General features: G+C 49.5%; 1 protein-coding gene across 1 annotated transcript in view; it reads left to right on the top strand.

Moving 5' to 3' along the window:
- The first annotated feature begins 2077 nt into the window (after positions 1-2077).
- CRLF2 (cytokine receptor like factor 2) overlaps positions 2078-20749 on the top strand; it is a 19901-nt gene continuing 1229 nt past the window's right edge. Inside the window, exons 1-7 of the mRNA XM_024115451.1 lie at positions 2078-2159; positions 10290-10392; positions 12511-12674; positions 13599-13732; positions 15792-15954; positions 16766-16871; positions 19219-19303. Coding sequence (XP_023971219.1) covers positions 2078-2159; positions 10290-10392; positions 12511-12674; positions 13599-13732; positions 15792-15954; positions 16766-16871; positions 19219-19303 — 837 coding nt within the window. The remainder of the gene's footprint in view (positions 2160-10289; positions 10393-12510; positions 12675-13598; positions 13733-15791; positions 15955-16765; positions 16872-19218; positions 19304-20749) is intronic.

The following is a 20749-nucleotide window of genomic DNA, read 5'->3' as shown; positions in this document are numbered from 1 at the left end:
GGAGCTGTGAGAACCCATCTTCGGGGACCACCCGTCTCTGTTCCCTTGAAATCCTAATCTCACAGGATCCCCATCCCTGCTGCAGAAGCGCCACGGTGAGGCTTGGCTTTCTTCTCCCATCTCAGAGTGGCCTCCCAGGCCTTTTCTCCCCGTGTGCTCTGCCTATTTCCTTTTTTGGGTAAAATTTCTGAAATGAACAGTTCCTGCAGGGCAAGGTCTGCTCTGGAAAAGAGCTAGAAGCTCTAGCTGCCCTGGATGGCGGGAAGGAGGGAGCAGAGGGGGAGATGAAGGGATAAGGGTCCCCCCCACAAAGGGAAGCTTGGGGGTGCCTGGAGCCCTTTGGCTGTCCTGGCTGGGGGCGGGGGGATGGGGGGAGGGGAGCTCCTGGCACCTGGCGGGTGGAGACCAGGGAAGCTGCTCCGCAGCCCACAGGGCCCAGGCCGCCCCACGTCAGAGAGCCCTCCAGCCCCAGATGCCAGCAGTGCAGAGGCTGAGAAGCCCTGACCGAGCATGAGAGACTTACTATCAATTATCTATCATCTATCTATCTATCTATCTGTCTATCTATCTATCTACCTACCATCTCTCTCACTATCATCTATCTACTTATCTATCATCAATCTGTCATCAACGTACATGAGTGTATGTGCATGTCTGTGTCTCTCAATCTATCGTCTATCACACTAAGGTGTCCACGTCATAATCCCTGGGTAGTAGACAGACTAATGTCCCCAAAGATGTCCACGTCCTAATCCCTGGCAACTGCAAATATGTCACCTTACAGGACAAAAGACCTTTTGCAGGTGTGATTAAGAATCTGGAAATGGGGACTTCCCCGGTGGTCCAGTGGTTAAGACTCCGTGCTTTCAGTGCAGGGGGCCTGGATTCAATCCCTGGTCAGGGAACTAAGCTCCCGCAAGCCGCCGCGGCATGGCCGAAAAAAAGAATCTGGAAACGGAAAGAGTGTCCTGAGTTATCCAGGTGGCCACAAGGGCGCTTACTTGCAAGAAGGAAACAGAAGGTTCAGAGTCAGAGAAGCAGAGGTTGGCGTCACGTGGGGACATGAGCTGAGGAATGTGGGTGCCTCTAGAAGCTGGAAAGGCAAGAAAAGACAGATTCTCCCCTGGAGCCTCCGGAAGGAGCCAGCCCTGCTCACACCTGGATATTTCAGCCCAGGGACAGCAGTGTTGGACCTCTGACCTCCAGAAGGATGCCCACGGTGGAAGCACCCCTGATCTGGGGCCAGGAAGACCCGAGTCTCGGCCTGCCCTGCAATACGCAACTGGAAGTCAATCGGCCACTGTCTGCTTCTGGGAAACTGAGTTTTTAACTCTACAAACGGGGCAATTCGTGTGTACTTTGCCCATTGCCTGCTGCCTACAGGTTCTGTCAGTGGGCATCTGTGAAAGGGCTTTGGCATGATTTTACAAGCACAGTTATCACGGTGGGTGTTATGTTTCGTTAGCGTCACCCACTCCCGGGGCCACATGTGGAGGCAGACGTGGGGGGCCATCAACTGGCCCTGAGGATAAACCCAGGCTTCCTTCTGTGGGAAAAAGCCCACCTACAAATCTCCCTGGTAACATCTAGGAAACGATTCTCCTTGGGATTCTGCAAGTCCCCAGACTGTGTCCTTTATGGATACCATGCTGTCCCCTGCTTGGCTTGAGGCCATTGGGAGGGGGACCAAGTCTCCCTGCTTCTGGGTGAGCAGCCAGGAAACCTCTGCAAGATGAGGGCTGCAGGACCGCGCTTGGACCTCGACCTCCAAACACAGGATTCTCACGACCCACCAGAGGGTGAGAATCCTGGGTGTAGATCATATCTGATAATGTTTCAAGTGAGATGTATCCGGCGGGGCTGCAGAAGTGCTCGGCGGGGCTGCAAAAATGATCCAGCACTTTTTTTTTTTTTTTTTTTGACAGGAGTCATCTTTTAAAATAAAGCATGACTGTTTCCTGTAGTCATTTCCCTAGTTTCTTTTCCACATTTTAAAGACGGGGTGACCTCTGTATGATGAACTGAGGCGCTGACCTCGGAGGCGCTGACCTGCTCACTGCCTTCTCCTCCTTCAAGCATGAGGCGTAAATTTCTGCCCTGGGCAGCCTCAGCTCTCTTCCTGCTGGGACATTTGATGGCTTCAGGAGAAACGGAGCTGGGTAAGTCAACGCTGGCAAATGTAGCCGTTTGTCTGTCTGAAATGCCCTTTCTTTGAACGTCTCTGCTCTTTTCTTTTTATGGTGTCTTTTGCAACTGCACTGTTTTCTTTGTGAAAGTGACAAGGGCTTACACAGGTTTCTGAGTCTGGGGCAAAGCTCCATTTGCCTGTTGCAAAGGACCCACTCTTGACTGAGTTCAGGATTAGGTTTGAATGGAAAAAAATCAATAGAAGAGCCCTTGTCTGCAGAACTGAGAACCTGGGCTGCTTTGGTGTTCTGTCTGCCTCCAAAGAGGTGAAAGCCTTTTGTTTATGTTTATTTTTATTTTTATTTTTTTTTTGCGGCGCGCGGGCCTCTCGCTGTTGTGGCTTCTCCCGTTGCGGAGCACAGGCTCCGGACGCGCAGGCTCAGCGGCCACGGCTCACGGGCCCAGCCGCTCCGCGGCACGTGGGATCTTCCCGGACCGGGGCACGAACCCGCGTCCCCTGCATCGGCAGGTGGACTCCCAGCCACTGTGCCACCAGGGAAGCCCAAGCCTTTTGTTTAAATTAATATTTACCTTCCCGTGGTGAGATCATGCGGCCACAGTGCCCCCGAGAAAGACAAGGGCTTCCCCAGTCACCCGTCGGTCCGCGGGGTCATCCTTGAACCCCACGGCTGGCCGTGCCTTCTTAGAATATGATTATCAACGTCACCTTGCTCTCTGTCCTCAGAGCCTGATTCCCGGGGCTTTTCCAGAGAACTGTTTCCAGGCTGCGTGATCACCTTACAAGCTTTGTCAAAAGGCAGCAAGAGGAGGGGGCGGACGGGAGGAATCTGGTCCCGTCTTGCACTAGACAGCTTCGATTTGCTTTCCAGCTCAAGGCGGGCCCGGATGGGAGCTGGTGATGGCACGTTCGTGACATTTAGCCTCTGAACTGTCCCCAGGCATCACCCCATGCTTGACCGGTCCACGTCCGAGCCGGCCTCTTGCCTACCTGGTTTGGCAGGGTCCCTAGGGGCCTTCTTTGCTGCAGCCCTGGGGTTGCAAACTGGGTATCAAGCGGACACGGTGAGGAGGGTGAGAGAGCCTGGATGTGGGGTGTCCCCAGGGCTGGCACCCACATAATTCCCCAGCTCTGTGCGATGCCCGGTGCTCTGTTTTCACGCGGCCGAATCCAGGACGCCGTCTACCAGCGACAGAAGGTTGAGGGAGGAGAGATTTGGCTGTGACTGGAGCTGCCCACGGCCACGGATTCCTTGAGACCCACAGCTTCCCCCCGACAGCCCCCCTATACCTGCCACCACTGCGCCCGTGGAGTTGGAGTGAAGAAGGCGCCCTGGAGGCCAGTCCTGGATTCGGACCCACTTGAAGCACATCCGTGGGCTGAAGTAGGGGTTAGGGGCGTGCACGGACAGAGGGTCCCACCCCATCCCTCTGTGAAGCCGGGCTCACTCGGAACCTCTGTAGGAACTTCCTGGAAATTGCAGAGCTTGCTTGACGCCAGGCCTTTGTGGCTTGCCTGCTTTTCTTTTACCCGAGGTCATCACAGGTGTGCGAACACCTGCGGTCCCACTGGGCACGGCGCAGCCTCAGGAAAGCCTCCCCCCATCCCACCCGAGGTCCCGGAGCTGCGCAGGGAGGTCCCTCCGGGGCCATTTCCACCCCGTCGATCCATTTTGAACCAACAGATTCAGACTTCACGACTTCATTGGGCTTTCAGATCGTATTTCCATCTGAGGCTATTGTGTGTTTCCGATGGGGCTAGTGATAAATGCGCACCTGCCCCGAACACGCCTAACCCTCGCGAACCCTTGTGAACCGGTGTCAAAAGAAGCGTGAGGGGCGGTGAGTGGGAGTGATCCAGGTGGACTCCCAGCCACTGTGCCACCAGGGAAGCCCAAGCCTTTTGTTTAAATTAATATTTACCTTCCCGTGGTGAGATCATGCGGCCACAGTGCCCCCGAGAAAGACAAGGGCTTCCCCAGTCACCCGTCGGTCCGCGGGGTCATCCTTGAACCCCACGGCTGGCCGTGCCTTCTTAGAATATGATTATCAACGTCACCTTGCTCTCTGTCCTCAGAGCCTGGTTCCCGGGGCTTTTCCAGAGAACTGTTTCCAGGCTGCGTGATCACCTTACAAGCTTTGTCAAAAGGCAGCAAGAGGAGGGGGCGGACGGGAGGAATCTGGTCCCGTCTTGCACTAGACAGCTTCGATTTGCTTTCCAGCTCAAGGCGGGCCCGGATGGGAGCTGGTGATGGCACGTTCGTGACATTTAGCCTCTGAACTGTCCCCAGGCATCACCCCATGCTTGACCGGTCCACGTCCGAGCCGGCCTCTTGCCTACCTGGTTTGGCAGGGTCCCTAGGGGCCTTCTTTGCTGCAGCCCTGGGGTTGCAAACTGGGTATCAAGCGGACACGGTGAGGAGGGTGAGAGAGCCTGGATGTGGGGTGTCCCCAGGGCTGGCACCCACATAATTCCCCAGCTCTGTGCGATGCCCGGTGCTCTGTTTTCACGCGGCCGAATCCAGGACGCCGTCTACCAGCGACAGAAGGTTGAGGGAGGAGAGATTTGGCTGTGACTGGAGCTGCCCACGGCCACGGATTCCTTGAGACCCACAGCTTCCCCCCGACAGCCCCCCTATACCTGCCACCACTGCGCCCGTGGAGTTGGAGTGAAGAAGGCGCCCTGGAGGCCAGTCCTGGATTCGGACCCACTTGAAGCACATCCGTGGGCTGAAGTAGGGGTTAGGGGCGTGCACGGACAGAGGGTCCCACCCCATCCCTCTGTGAAGCCGGGCTCACTCGGAACCTCTGTAGGAACTTCCTGGAAATTGCAGAGCTTGCTTGACGCCAGGCCTTTGTGGCTTGCCTGCTTTTCTTTTACCCGAGGTCATCACAGGTGTGCGAACACCTGCGGTCCCACTGGGCACGGCGCAGCCTCAGGAAAGCCTCCCCCCATCCCACCCGAGGTCCCGGAGCTGCGCAGGGAGGTCCCTCCGGGGCCATTTCCACCCCGTCGATCCATTTTGAACCAACAGATTCAGACTTCACGACTTCATTGGGCTTTCAGATCGTATTTCCATCTGAGGCTATTGTGTGTTTCCGATGGGGCTAGTGATAAATGCGCACCTGCCCCGAACACGCCTAACCCTCGCGAACCCTTGTGAACCGGTGTCAAAAGAAGCGTGAGGGGCGGTGAGTGGGAGTGATCCGACGGGGGCGCTCATTAAAGGCTCGGGAGTCGGGGGGAGCCTGTCCTCGCCAGCTACACGGAACGAGACACCCTCAGTCTTCAGACAATCCTCAGGCTGTTTCACTGACCGGCAGCCGTGTGGGCTGGAATCGTGTTTATCACATCGGGGGGCAGATAGGGAGCTGGGGGGGGGTCGGGCACAATCGGGGAGACCAGGTAAGTCGGGGATGGAGGCAGATGAAGAGAAGGGAGAGCTTGGAGTGGAAGAGAAGGATAATGGCGGGCACACTGTACCCACTATACACGCCCCGGAATAACTCGGGAGACGTCTGCCGCCCGAGCCCACGTGTTTACCCCAAACGCAGCAGGGATTCAGGCTTGGGTTTGGGCGGGAAGCCTGGAGGCAGGCGGTGGACGAAAGTGACCTGACAGCTCCTGGTGGCCCTAAAAAGTGTTCTTAAGGGGGAAGACGCTGTCCATGAAAAATTAATCGGGCGATCTGAGAAAGAACTGGAAAATTTTATTCAAGCCAAATTTGAGGAGGATAACGTGGGAAGAGCATCTCAGGAAGCTCTGAGAATTGTTCCGCCCAAAGTTTTTTAACTGAACCTTTTTTTTCTTTTTTTTTTTTTTTTTGCGGTACGCGGGCCTCTCACCGCTGTGGCCTCCTCTCCCGTCGCGGAGCACAGGCTCCGGACGCGCAGGCTCAGCGGCCACGGCTCACGGGCCCAGCCGCTCCGCGGCACGTGGGATCCTCCCGGACCGGGGCGCGAACCCGCGTCCCCCGCATCGGCAGGCGGACGCGCAACCACCGCGCCACCAGGGAAGCCCCGCCCAAAGTGTTTTGAGACACAGGGCTGTACATCAAATGACGTATTGGTGACAGTTTAAGCCCTCCAGATCTAAGCATCATCCTGGCCCCTTACGAGGTCAACAGGGAATGTTACCTTTAAGGGACTGTCTCGCGGGTGCCAGGCGAATGTTGCTGTTCATGGTTGAGCAGGTATTTCCGCTGACGGGGGAGGTCTGGTCGGTGCCTCGTGCGGATACGCAATGCACAGTGAGGGGAGAGACGAGGCCAAAGGGCAGAGAAAATTTTTTACGTTTACGTTTTTCTTGCCTTGCCGTAAGGCATGAATTTTATTTCACACTCCTTGTGTGTGGTCTGGGAGACGAGGTAGTGAGGACGGTGCTCTTTTCGGGGACGTGGGAGCAGCCTGTGGGTGGGGAACAGGGAGGTGGCCACTTGCATGTGAGGTGTGTCTGCTTCCTTTGGGCTGTCACTGCTCCGGGGAGACGTGGCCATGCTGGATTTCACCTTTTCTGCCGTGTCGCTGGTATCAGATGCACCTTACGGGGACCCCCGGGGGCAAGTGTATCTCCGTGCACACGGAGGGACTCAGAGCACACCCAACGATGCTGCTGACATCAGCTGCCTTTTCACAGCAAAGAGGAGGTAGAGCGGTCCCAGGTGCAGACCTGCCTAGGATGCTTGTCCAAATACCTTTGTGTGCCGGGTATCCTCCTGTTGAAGACTGAGTTGTGTCCCCCCAAAAGATATTTTCAAGCCCTGACCCCTGGAACCTCAAAATGGGACCTTATGTGGAAACAGGGTCTCTGCAGAGGTGATGCAGCGAAGGGTCTGAGAGGAGGTCCTCCTGGATGAGGGCGGCCCTCCATCCAATGACAGGGTCCTTCTGAGAGACAGAAGAGGAGAGACCCAGACACAGAGGAGAAGCCCCGGGAAGACGGAGGCAGAGACGGGAGGGAGGCGGCCACGAGCCCAGGGGCGCCTGGAGCCCCCAGAAGCTGGGAGAGGCGGGAAGGACCCTCCCCTGGAGCCTGTGGAGGGACCGCGGCCCTGGGACACCTTGACCTCAGACGTCTGGTCTCCAGGATTGAGAGAGGATAAATTCCTGCTGTCTTACCCCTCAGTCTGTGGTCATTTCTTGCAGATGCCCCAGAACACTTGAGCACCTCTTTATGGGATCTGCTCTGGCTTTGCTGTGTCCTGTGTGGTCCCACGATGATCTTCAGAGGGTTTTCAGGGAGGGTTTGAGGGAGGTTGGAAATCGACACCCAAAGACACCCCCCCACTCCCGCCTCTGCCTCGGTACAGACAACCTTTGTCACCAGGGCTGTCCTGGTACACTTTGCCGTTTACACCTTCATCTCTTAAAATTTCCGAATAAGTTCATAATATCCCATAAAATCAGCACATACTTTCTAAGCAACAATGGGTCCTGGTGGCCCTGAGTTCTTTCCATTCAGGAGCCGACATTCAGGTGGGAACAGTGAAATCACAGGAATGAGATGGTATCTCTCAGGGGCAATGGTGCCACCAGGATCGTTAACCTCCGATGGCCCAGGTTGGCGGGTAATTTCTGGAGAGGTGGAGGTGTTTCTGATGGTACTGGAGAAATAGAGTCAAAACTGGCATCTCTCTCCAACCCAGAATTCTTCTCCGCAAAGGTAGAGATAAGAGAGACACGATTTCCTGACTGAATAAGCATTGAACAAGACTGCGCTCTAATGCACATGCCTTTTGAGAAGGAGATTGGCAAGACACAAACCCTTTTCTAGAGCAAGGTGGACACCGGCCACTGCACCCACGTTCTCAAACGGGAGGACGTCCCAGCACCATTTGTAACTATAATTCTTCCTAAACTCACCTTCCAGATGGAGGGACTGCCTGGGTCAGATCGGTGGCTTTTATCCAAAGGAAAAATTAACTTCTGTCTTTACGACCAAAGCTGCTTTTACGACTTGGAGCCAGACTCTTAGCCCCTCACAGAAATGGGGCACCACACCGTTTATGTTTGCTCTTCAAAGAGTTGGCTCCTTCGAGAAAGATATGCCTAGGTCCCAAATCTGGCAAAAGCTCACTAACTTCTAAAAGTCTCTACATATATTTCAAAGGGATGAAGAAAAAACTTACGGTTTCTTTTTTAAAAATATATTATGAGTTTTGGGACTGCCCTGGTGGCGCAGTGGTTAAGAATCCGCCTGCCAATGCAGGGGACACGGGTTGGAGCCCTGGTCTGGGAAGATCCCACATGCCCCGGAGCAACTAAGCCCGTGTGCTGCAACTACTGAGCCTGCGCTCTAGAGCCCCCGAGCCACAACTACTGAGCCCACGTGCCACAACTACTGAGCCCACGTGCCTAGAGCCCATGCTCCACAACAAGAGAAGTCACCACAATGAGAAGCCTGTGCACTGCAGTGAAGAGTAGCCCCCGCTCGCCACAACTAGAGAAAGCCCGCACACAGCAACGGAGACCCAACGCAGCCAACAAATAAATAAATAAATTTATAAAAAATATATATTATGAGTTTTAAAATTGAGATGTAGTTGATTTATAATATTATATACGTTTCAGGTATACAACATAGGGATTCACAATTTTTTAAAGATTATACTTCATTTATAGTTATTGTGAAATATTGGCTATATCCCCTGTGTTATACCATATATCCTTGCAGCTTATTTACTTTATATGTAATAGTCTGTACCTCTTAATCCTCTGCCTCTATCTTGCCCCTCCCCCCTTCCCTCTCCCCACTTGTAACCACTAGTTTGTTTTCTGTATCTGTGAGTCTGCTTCTGTTTTGTTACATTCACTAGTTTGTGTCATATTTTAGATTCCACATTTAAGTGATATCATGTGATATTTGTCTTTCTCTGACTTACTTCACTTAGTATGATCATCTCTAGGTCCATCCATGTTGCTGCAAATGGCATTATTTCATTCTTCTTTATGGCTGAGTAGTATTCCATTGTATACGTGTACCACATCTTCTTTGTCCATTCATCTGTCGATGGACACTTAGGTTCCTTCCATGTCTTGCCTATTGCAAATAGTGCTGCTGTGAACATTGGGGTGCATGTATCTTTTCAAATTAGAGTTTTCAGTTTTTTGCGATAAATGCCCAGGAGTGGAATTGCTGGATTCTATGGCACCTCTATTTTTATCTTTTAGAGAAACTGCTGTAGTATTTTCCACAGTGGCTGCACCAGTTTGCATCCCCACCAACAGTGTATGAGGGTTCCCTTTTCTCCACACCCTTGCCAACATTTATTATTTGTGGTCTTTTTGAGGATGGCCATTCTGACAGGTGTGGAGCCTAAGTAACGTCTCAAGCGAACATTGAAGGACTCACTTGACCTTGAGCTTTTCCTCGACTCATCATGTGTGGTGTTCTGAGTAAGACAGTGACTTTGGTGGATGGGGGACAGTGTCCAGTTCTTCTCTGTGTGCCCACAAAACATGGTGCCGCTGGACACACAGCGGCACTCACTGTTTACTCTTCACACTAACCGATGATCATTACCTCTTGCCAACGAGAGAAGAAAGTCAGCTGTAATCTTGCACTGACTGCTGTCTCTCAAAGTGATTGAGTTTTCTCACCGACCTTCATAGATCCTGCAGTTCTTACTGACATAAGTCATGACCGGTTTGTTTGTGAGAATCTTGGTTTCCTCTGTCCCTTTAAAGCACTCTATCATTCTTGTATTATAAGTATGAAACACATAACAGACTCTGGACACCTAGTAAGAATATAAAATATCTTGTTGATAATTACAGATAGATGACATAGATAACAGATAGATGATGATAAGATAGATGATAGGTAGATAGATGATTGATAGATACATAAATAGATAGTAGATAAATAATAGCTAGATGATGAAGATGATAGATATATAGATAGATAATAGAGACAGATAGACAGATAATAGAGGTAGACAGATACATGGATAGATAGATAGATATAGATATCATGTTGAAATGATAATATTCTGGATATCTAGGGTTAAATAAAATATATCATCAAATGTTTTTTTAAAAGCACTGTATCATTCTTATAACATGAGTGCTGACATCATTTTACAAATTTCAAACTCTTTCCAGCATTGTCTCAAAGTCTACTCTATTTGTCTTTTTTTACCCAGAAGAAGCATTGAAGCTTCAAATCATCAACTTTAATTTCGAAACTGTGACGGTTACATGGAATGCAAGTGAATACTCTGGGACTAATTTGACATTCCTCCAAAAGTAAGTGCCCTGAGGAAGGGAAAACCATGCCTATGGCTAAAATATTTCCTCTTCTAAGATGTCAACAACTGGGAGGCCCAGGAAGTGAACGTGTGAAGAATCAGAATGTGCAAGTGTGAATGTGTGTGCCCTCTTTAGCTCTCAGGCCTCACCACAGCTGCAGCCACAGCTTCCAGACCTTCTAACGGAGTGATGACTGACTCATGCTCGAAACCACCTAGATTATTATTTTTTAAAAATAGATATTTGATTATATCTTTTTTCTTTTTTAAAATTAATTTATTTATTTATTTTTGGCCGCGTTGGGCCTTTGTTGCTGCGTGCGGGCTTTCTCTAGTTGTGGCGAGCGGAGGCTACTCTTTGTTGCGGTGCGTGGGCTTCTCATTGCAGTGGCTTCTCTTGTTGTGGAGCACAGGCTCTAGGTGCGCAGGCTCAGTAGTCGTGGCTCCTGGGCGCAGGATCAGTAGTTGTGGCTCACGGGCTCAGTAGTTGTGGCTCACGGGCTCTAGAGCACAGGCTCAGTAGTTGTGGCGCATGGGCTTAGTTGCTCTGCAGCATGTGGGATCTTCCCGGACCAGGGCTCAAACCTGTGTCCCCTGCATTGGCAGGCAGATTCTTAACCACGAGGGAAGTCATGCATCCGTTTCTTTAATTATAAAGGAGATAATTCTTGGTCTCGTCACTGCTTGGGTTTGAGATCTTAAGGATGGAGTATAAGCTGGTCTCACGGTGGGTCCTATAGGCTTCTTCTTAATATCGCAGGGAAGCCTCAAAGATATACCCAATCTTGGGACATCCCTATTAAAAGTGTCTCCTGGAAGGGATAGTTAGGGAGTTTGGGATTGACATGTACACACTGCTACATTTAAAAAGGATAACCAGGGACTTCCCTGGTGGCGCAGTGGTTAAGAATCCGCCTGCAAATGCAGGGGACACGGGTTCGAGCCCTGGTCCGGGAAGATCCCACATGCCGCAGAGCAGCTAAGCCCGTGCGCCACAACTACTGAGCCTGCGCTCTAGAGTCCGTGAGCCACAATTACTGAGCTCGTGAACCGCAACTACTGAAGCCCGCGCACCTAGAGCCCGTGCTCCGCAACAAGAGAAGACACCGCAATGAGCAGCCTGCGCGCTGCAACGAAGAGGAGCCCTCGCTCACAGCAACTAGAGAAAAGCCTGCGCGCAGCAACAAAGACCCAATGCAGCCAAAAATAAATAAATACATTTTATTATTTTAAAAAAAGGATAACCAACAAGGACCTACTGTATAGTACAGGGAACTCTGCTCAATGTTATGTGGCAGCCTGGATGGAAGGGGATACTGGATACATGTATATGTATGGCTGACTCACTTTGCTGTGCACCTGAAACTATCACAACATTGTTAATCACCTCTACTCCAATATAAAAAAAAAAAAATGCCTCCTTGAGTCAAGGGCTGGGTTACTCTGCAGGTCAATTACTTTCCTAGGGTGGCCGCAACAAAGTACCCAAAACTGGGCAGCTTAAGACCACAGAAAATGATTATTTCTCAGTCCTGGAGACCAGACGTCTGAGGTCAAGGTGTCCCAGGGCCGCGCTCCCTCCTGAGGCTCCAGGGGAGGGTCCTTCCCGCCTCTTCCAGCTTCTGGGGGCTCCAGGCGTCCCTGGGCTTGTGGCCGCCTCCCTCCCGTCTCTGCCTCTGTCTTCCCGGGGCTTCTCCTCTGTGTCTGTGTCTGTCCTCTTCTGTCTCTTAGAAGGACCCTGTCATTGGATGTAGGGCCGCCCTCCTCCAGGAGGACCTCATCTCAGACCCCTCACTGCATCACATCTGCAGAGACCCTGTTTCCTAATGAGGTCCTGTTCCCAGGTTGCGGGGTTAGTACTCATACGTAGGCATGCCATTGGGAGGGCCACAATTCAAGCCCTACAAGATCCATTCAAGGGGTGTAAACATTTGAGAGAGGGGTACTTTTCTGTTTCGACAGGTCTTGCTGTAGTTGTAAAGAGAGGGGGGTCATTGACACGAGTGACGTGGTACCCAATCTGAGTCAGTGACAGAGTCATGGAGCAAAGCAACGGCCCTTAAGATGTTATTTTTAAGATGCTACATAGCTGAATTTTTATCTTTTTAAACCACAGGTTAAGCAGCAGTGAGGCATACAGACCATGCTCCAAGTATACCCTTCAACAAGGTTACACTGCCGGGTGCCTCTTGGAAGTAGAAAAAGATGAAGTTCTACATTTTTCCCTCAGGAATGGAACACACCCTCTTCTCAGCAAGAGTCTATGGATCAGTAGTTACCGTACGTGCTTTAGTACCTTGAGGGTTGACTGTCCATTTTGGGTTAGGATACATCGTACAAAGGTAGTGAAACCCTCACTCCAAAGATTCATGCTTTGGTCTGGATTTCTGCGCGGCAGTGTTTCTTTTGTGCCCCCCCCATTTTTTGAGGGACGGGATGTCACAGGTCCATCTCAGAATCCCATGAGAGCTATGGACCCCCTACTGAAAACAGTCCCTCATAGACATTGTGTAAGTCTCCTCGGGCTGCCATGAAAAATTACCAGAAATTGGGTAGCTTAAAATAAACATTGTCTCCCAGTTCTGGACACCAGAAGTTCCAAAGTCGAGATGTGGGTAGGGTTGGCTCCTTGTGGAAGTTCTGAGGGAGAATCTGCTCCAAGCCTCTCCCTCAATTCCTGGGAGCTGCTTGTCATCCTGGGCCTCCCTGGGCTTGTGGCTCCCTCCCTCCCGTCTCTGCATCCGTCTTCATGTGGCTTCTCCTCTGTGTCTGTCTCGTCTCCTAAGGACACCCCACATTGGATTAGGGTTCACGCTACTCCAGGACGACCTCATCTTATCTTCAACAATGACACCTGTGATGACCCTCTTTCCAAAGATTCTCAGGTGCTATAGGGTCCAGAACTTCCAAGTGTCTTTTTCTGGTGGGACACAATTCACCCCATAACAGATACAGAAAGGTTTTTCAAGCAATTTCAGAGAGCTCTTTCCACGAGACACCTAAGGGTCCTTGGAGAGCTGGCTAAAAGTTCTATTGTCAATGTACTAAAGACAAGGAAACCCCACATGTCATAAGGTATTAGAGGAAGGATTGGAACAGTCAGAGGAAAGTGAATCCAAGCCCGGTTACCACTGTAATTTTAGAGATGTGGAATATGTTTATCTTTGTAGAGGTGCTAGTCATTGTGATATGTCTCCTTCTTAGTGAAACCCAGATCCCTGAGTGATCTGAGCTTCCAGTGGCATCAGGGAGCAGTGACAGTGACCTGCTCTGACCTGTGGTACAAAGGCCTCGTGTATGAAATCCAGCACAAGACCACCTTTGACACCGAGTGGCAGGTGAGGGCAGAGACGTCTTCTTAGGCCAGGTGTGTGTAAGTATCCCCAAGATGCGAACGATGGAGAAAGATGGAGAGACACAGAGACGAAGATATTGAGGTTTATTTTAAGGACTTGGTCACGTGATTGTGGAGCCCGGTGTATATGACAGAAGCAGGGGGCACTCATCCAAAAAGGGAAAAGACGGACAAATGGCTGGAATCAGTAGAAAAGAATCACTGCTCATCAAAGAAATACACATTAAAATAGAGGGATACTGGGCTTCCCTGGTGGTGCAGTGGTTAAGAATCTGCCTGCCAATGCAAGGGACACGGGATCGAGCCCTGGTCAGGGAAGATCCCACATGCCGTAGAGCAACTAAGCCCGGGAGCCACAACTACTGAGCCCACGTGCTGCAACTACTGAAGCCTGCATGCCTAGAGCCCGTGCTCTGCGACAAGAGAAGCCACCGCAATGAGAACCTGTGCACCACAACAAAGAGTAGCCCCCGCTCACTGCAACTAGAGAAAGCCCGTGCGCAGCAACAAAGACCCAACACAGCCAAAAATAAATAATATAAATAAATTAACTTTTTTTAAAAAAGAGAGGGAGGGGCTTCCCTGGTGGCGCAGTGGTTGAGAGTCCGCCTGCTGATGCGGGGGACACAGGTTCGTGCCCCGGTCCGGGAGGATCCCACATGCCGCGGAGCGGCTGGGCCCGTGAGCCACGGCCACTGAGCCTGCATGTCCGGAGCCTGTGCTCCGCAACAGGAGAGACCGCAACAGTGAGAGGCCCGCGTACCGAAAAAAAAAAAAAAAGAACATCAGGAAACTTTAAGACCTCCTTCATGGTCTTTGCTCTGATCAATTAATTCCCTTTGCAGAAGTCAGTCCTCAGGGAATAATTCAAAATGTGGATGAGGCTATATGCACAAAGACGTCTATCAAAGCATTATCTAAAATAAATACATGGACTTAGGGACCACCTATGTGGCATACAGCAGGAGAATAGTCAAACAAACTATGGTACATTTATAATAAAATATTTGAGAGCCATCAAAAGGTATCTTAAAGAATATTTAGTGATAAGAAGCAATGCGTACATTAAATATTGTGTTCAATGAATACCATACCCCCGGAAGGAGAGAAATGATATCAATTTGTTAATGGTGATTGTATTTTGGAGCTAGAATAAAGACGGGTTTTAAGTGTCTTATTTTGCCTTTGTGTGTGTGTGGGGGGGGGGTTGTGTGTGTTTTCTAAAGTCTCAAATGTAAGCATGCATTACTTTTTTTTCTTTTTTAATTAATTAATTAATTATTTTTGGGGCTGTGTTGGGTCTTTGTTGCCGCGTGCGGGCTTTCTCTAGTTGCAGCAAGCAGAGGCTACTCTTTGTTGCGGTGCGCGGGCCATGCATTACTTTTATATTCATAAAAAAAGGTACTTGGGGAATATAGCCAATATTTTATAATAACTGTAAATGAAGTATTACCCTTAAAAATTGTGAACCATTATATTGTACACCTGTAACATATAATACTGTACGGCAACTACACTTCAATTTTTTTTAATTACTTTTATTTATTTATTTATTTATTTATTTATTTATGCAGTACGCGGGCCTCTCACTGTTGTGGCCTCTCCCGTTGCAGAGCACAGGCTCCGGACGTGCAGGCTCAGCGGCCATGGCTCACGGGCCCAGCCGCTCCGCGGCATGTGGGATCTTCCCGTACCGGGGCACGAACCCGGTTCCCCTGCACCGGCAGGCGGACTCTCAACCATGGCGCCACCAGGGAAGCCCCCCCACAAAATTACTTTTTTTAAAAAGAAAGAACTTAGTAATTCTTCCAAAGCGTCTGTCATCGTGTATGTCATAACGATATTTTTTTCCTTTTTGGAGGGAGGTGTAGAGGTGCTGCCACATTTGTTTTTGCTGTTGTTTGGAGGATAAAGATCTGGGCAGAGAGAGGAAGTGAAACAAGAGAGGGAAATTCTGCAAGGAGGAATCTTGTGTGACTCCCTGGTAGAAGATGAAAAAGTCTGGGTTAATCATGGGTCATCGTGTCTGTTTTTCCCTCTAGTCCAAGGAGGCAAAAACCTGCAATGTCACTCTCGACAGTTTGGATGCTGAGAAGTGTTATTTCTTTCGGGCCAGAGTGAAAACGCTGGAGTCCAGCTACGGCTCTGACACATACCCAAGTGACTGGTCAGAGGTGATATACCAGCAGAGGGGCAAGGTAACAGGTAATGTCATGCAGCATCTCTGCACAACATGGTCTGGCACCCTACGTTGGGGGGAGGGTGGAATGGGGCACCTGAAAACACGGATGACCCCAAGTCCTGCTCCAGAGGTTACGGTGGAAGCAATTCCTCTTCTGGCTTCCATCATTATTGGACTAATTTTCATTTTTATTTCGATGAACATAGCAAGAATAATGTGTCATTTATGAATGTGGTTCCATGGATATAGATATAGATGCACAGAGAGATCTATAGATAAATAGGTGATAGATGGATAGATTGATAGAAGATAGATGATGATAGATAGATGACAGATATAAATAGATGATAGATGACAGATATAGCTAGATGGATAGACATGGATGATAGGTGATAGATAGATAGTTAGCTAGATAGATGGATAGGTAAGTAGAGAGATAAATATCGTAGATAGATAAGTAGATAGGTAGGTAGTTAAATAGATAGATGATAGATAGATGATAGACAGATAGGTAGATAGATGATAGATAGATAGACAGATGATACATAGATAGATAGATGATAGATAGATGATAGATATGGATAGACCAAAGCAAGTCCTGATATCCTCCAATACCCCTGGCAGTGAGTTAAATCTACACTCCCTCCTTCCTGACGTTTGCCTGTCCAGTGTCACCGTCTCTCTTTCCAGGATATTTCACACTAAAATCAAGATTTGCTGACCCTGACATTTATAAAGGGAAAAAAAAATGGGGGTGGCAGGGTTTGGAGTGTGATCTAGTATTATGTTGAAATTATCTTGATAACTTACAGCCCTCATTCTGTTTTGCTTTAGATTTGTGCAGGGAAAACAGCCTTTTCCCAAATTTTATTTTAATTGCTGGCATGGTCACCTTCCTGATAGCCTCCCTTCTCCTTCTGCCTTTATGGAAACTACCAAGGTAAGGATGACCCTGCCAGAATCCTCAGACACATGGGCTTTGGTTCCAATATGTCCATGAACTGGGGGGGAAAAAAAAGAATTGTCTGATATGATTATTTAGCTGAATATCACTTTCTCTGTAATACACACTTTGCCAGTGGTATATGACAAGAAAATTGAGAGGGAAGTAATGCCAAAGGTGCAGAGATATCTGCAGAATTCATTGACAAATATTCTCTTGGAGACAGTAGGATATAAGAATTCTCATTCCTATGAGAGCGTTACCTTGCTTCAAACACATGTGCCACTGAGCTGTGTCCTCCTGTCATGTTACAATGACAGGTACTTAAACACCTTTTAATTTTTATTGAGATTTATTAAATGAGACAATTTGGTGAGTGACGTGAGAAGAACTGGACAAGAAGAGAGCTTGTCTGGTTTGTAAATCCATTTACAGATACAGCAAAACAATATTCTTTGAGACCATAGAAAGCATTTCAAAAATATGATATTAAATATTTCTCCCCATTAACCTTCCATACAGGAATTTAACAACCGCTATTTCCATCTTTCTTTAAACGTACTTGCGCCCGGGCCTTGTACTTCTTGATGATGTTTGAAGGCACGGATGCCCAGGGCCGTGGGTGCCATCTTTGTTTCTTAGGATGAGGTTTCCATAGCAACGACTGGAGTGATGCATAGAGAAACATGGACCGCCATTCTGGACCACTCAGGCTGGGTCTGAGCTAGGCTAAGTTAGACAATTTCAAGGACGTCCCATCATGGTTGAATACAGCATGGAGCAGCTTCCCTTAATTCTTGCAAATAGCCCCATTTTTTCTTCAGTCTGCTCTTCTCTCTTTGACCAGCTCAAACAGATGCCTGCAATATGGCTCTCTGCAAGGGAGCAGATGAAGCAATCAGATAAGCGTGTTGGCAGGTGACATGTCTGATGTTTTTAATACAAAACTGAAATCACCCCTGAGGGAATCTGAGGAGTACACTTCTTGGAAAAAACTAACACTTGTCCTGTCTTCAAGGAAGTCCCTGTTCACGACGAGTGGTGAAATCAACTGTATTATTTTCCTGGGACTGCCATAACAAAGCATCCCAGACTGGGGTGGGGGGGCTCAAACAACAGACTTTTATTTCTCCCAGTCCTGGAGGCTTGAATCTGAGGTCCAGGTGTGGGCAGGGCTGGTCCCTCCTGAGTCTTCTCTCCTGGGTGTGTAGACGGCCCTCTCCTCCCTGTGTCCTCACGTGGTCGTCCCTCTGTGTGCATCTGTGTACTAATCTCCTCTTCTTTTAAGGACACCAGTCACATAGGGTTAGCATCTTATTAGATGAGAACCTCTTGGGTTCTGTTCCTGGGGGCCTGCAAATTAAACTGACCAAAGACAGAATAACATAAGAAAATGCATGTTTCTTTACTGATGCAATATTTTTAAGCACATGGAGATTCGTAGAAAGGAAGTGAACACCTAACAAGGCAGTTAATTTGGGGGCTTCTATACCATTTTAACAAAAGGTAATAATTTGTGGAGAAGTGGAAAAGGAAGACAAACGAAAAGGGAGTTTGGATGTGGGTAAATTGTGGGAAGGTGACTAAGAAATGTGTGGGGGAAACTACAGGCAGATAAAGGTTGTCTATGTGGAAGTACCTTGGTGCCATCTCAGTGATGTGACTCATCGTCCGTTTCCTGGTAAAAGAGAGGGGGGGACCTTTACAAATGGAATTTTTTTTTTTTTTTTTTTTTTTTGTAAAGAGGGAAGTTTGTGCTCTGCTTTTAGGTGGATGGGGGAGGGCAGAGAGCTTCTCCTGTCTCTGCTGTCTCTCAAGTGCCTTCACCTCCAAATACACAATATCCCCAAGTGGCATATTTTGGGGTGGTGTATCCTGATCACCTTCATACCCCATGTCTATGACCTCATTTCACCTTAATTACCTCCTAAGAAGTACAACCGCCAGATACGGTCAGATTGAGAGGTTAGGGTTTCAAGCTATGAATTTGGGGACGTGGGGACACAATTCAGGCCATAATGTCAACAGAAACAGTGATTCCTAGGTAATAAGAATTGCTCTTTTGCAGAGGTGGGCTCCATGCCCCTAATATCACATTCCTGGTGAGGGCTTCACATGGATGCTGGGAGCAGGGTACCTGGGGGGGTAGGAGTGGGGCACATGTTTTGAAATTGGGGATGCAGTTCCGCCCAGGTGTGTAGCCTCTGGGGTAAAAATCTGCAGTCATCCTGGGCCCCTCATGGCGGGGCGGCGGGGGGGAGGGGGGGTGTCTGTCCACCTGGACGTCCACAGCCCTGCTCAGGGGCGCCAGCCTGGCTGACCAGACTCTCCATGTCCATTTCAGGGTTAAGAAGGCTCTCATGCCCAGTGTGCCAGATCCCAGATTCACCTTCTCTGGGCTCTTTGAGTCTCACCAAGGTAACTTCCAGGTAAGCGCCATCTCCTTGGGCATGAAAAACAGGCTTGCTTTGTGCTGTGCTAATATCTCCCCTATGCACCATTTAAAAACCCGCTTTTATCCCAGTGGCCTTTTTAAATGCCTGTGAGCCTTTTTGCATTTGAAAGCAGCAGCATGTTCTTTTCTCTTTTGGTCAGAGAGAGTAGAGCCAAGGGCCTCCAAGGGTGGCTTCTCTTGAAATCAGCCCCAGAGATCAGTGGCCCCCACTACGGGATTTTCCAGCCTAATCGCTCTCTAATCTCATCAGGAAGTTGTGTTCTTAATCTGTTCCCTCTGCAGGGCTGACAACAAAACCTACACTTCCTTTTTCAAACTTTATGGTTGTTATTTCATTCATGTGCTAAATGCTTAAAGGGGGGCTGAGGAGGAGTTGGGAGGCATGAGAGAGAGGGGATGAGCACCCCCGTCCCCAGGAGACTGCCAGGCAGTGGACACCCAGGCATAGATTTTATAGGACCATGGGATCAGAGTTACGCCAGTTCCACGCAGCTGCCACAAACTGCGGGGTTCAAAACATCACACATTCATCCTCCTCCAGTCCTGGGGACCAGACGTCTGAGATCAAGGTGTCCCAGGGCCAAGCTCCCTCCAGAGGCTCCTGGGGAGGGTCCTTCCCACCGCTTCCAGCTTCTGGGGGCTCCAGGCGTCCCTGGGCTTGGGGCCGCCTCCCTTCCATCTCTGCCTGTGTCTTCACGGGGCTTCTCCTCTGTGTCTGTGTCTCTCCTCTTCTGTGTCTTAGAAGGACCCTGTCATTGGATGTAGGGCCACCCTCATCCAGGAGGACCTCGTCTCAGACCCTTCACTTCATCACATCTGCAACGACCCTATTTCCAAATAAAGTCCCATTCCCAGGTTCTGAGGGTTAGCACTTGGGCATATCTTTATTTTGGAAGGGATGCACTATTTCACCTTCCACAGGAGCAAGGTGAATTTTAAAACTCCTTAGGTGTAGGAGAGGGGGAAAAAAAAATGGAAAGAAAACCCAGAAAAACATTCCTCTATCCTGTTAAGTTTTGTCCCTGATACCTGCAAATTAAATGGACAAAAAAAATAAAATAAAATAAAAAGATTAAGAAAAGGTTTATTTTGTATGCACATGAAAACAAGTGAAAACCCCCCAGAAGTAGTTACAGACCTGGAGGGTGATGTGCCATTTTAACAAAGGGTGATAGAGTGTGGAGGAGAGACCAAGTAAAAGAAAAGGGGTTGGGGACTTGTGGGTGGCAGGCAAGATATGAGAAGGTGACTAGGAAATGCATGAGAAATAAGGGTTATAAGGGCTTCCCTGGCGGCACAGTGGTTGAGAGTCCGCCTGCCGATGCAGGGGACGCGGGTTCGTGCCCCGGTCCGGGAAGATCCCACGTGCCGCGGAGCGGCTGGGCCCGTGAGCCGTGGCCGCTGAGCCTGCGCGTCCGGA

Source organism: Physeter macrocephalus, chromosome 7, assembly GCF_002837175.3.
Source record: "Physeter macrocephalus isolate SW-GA chromosome 7, ASM283717v5, whole genome shotgun sequence".
Taxonomy (NCBI): Eukaryota; Metazoa; Chordata; class Mammalia; order Artiodactyla; family Physeteridae; genus Physeter; species Physeter macrocephalus.
The sequence above is the reverse complement of the archived record's forward strand: the minus strand, read 5'-3'. Positions and strand labels throughout refer to the sequence as shown.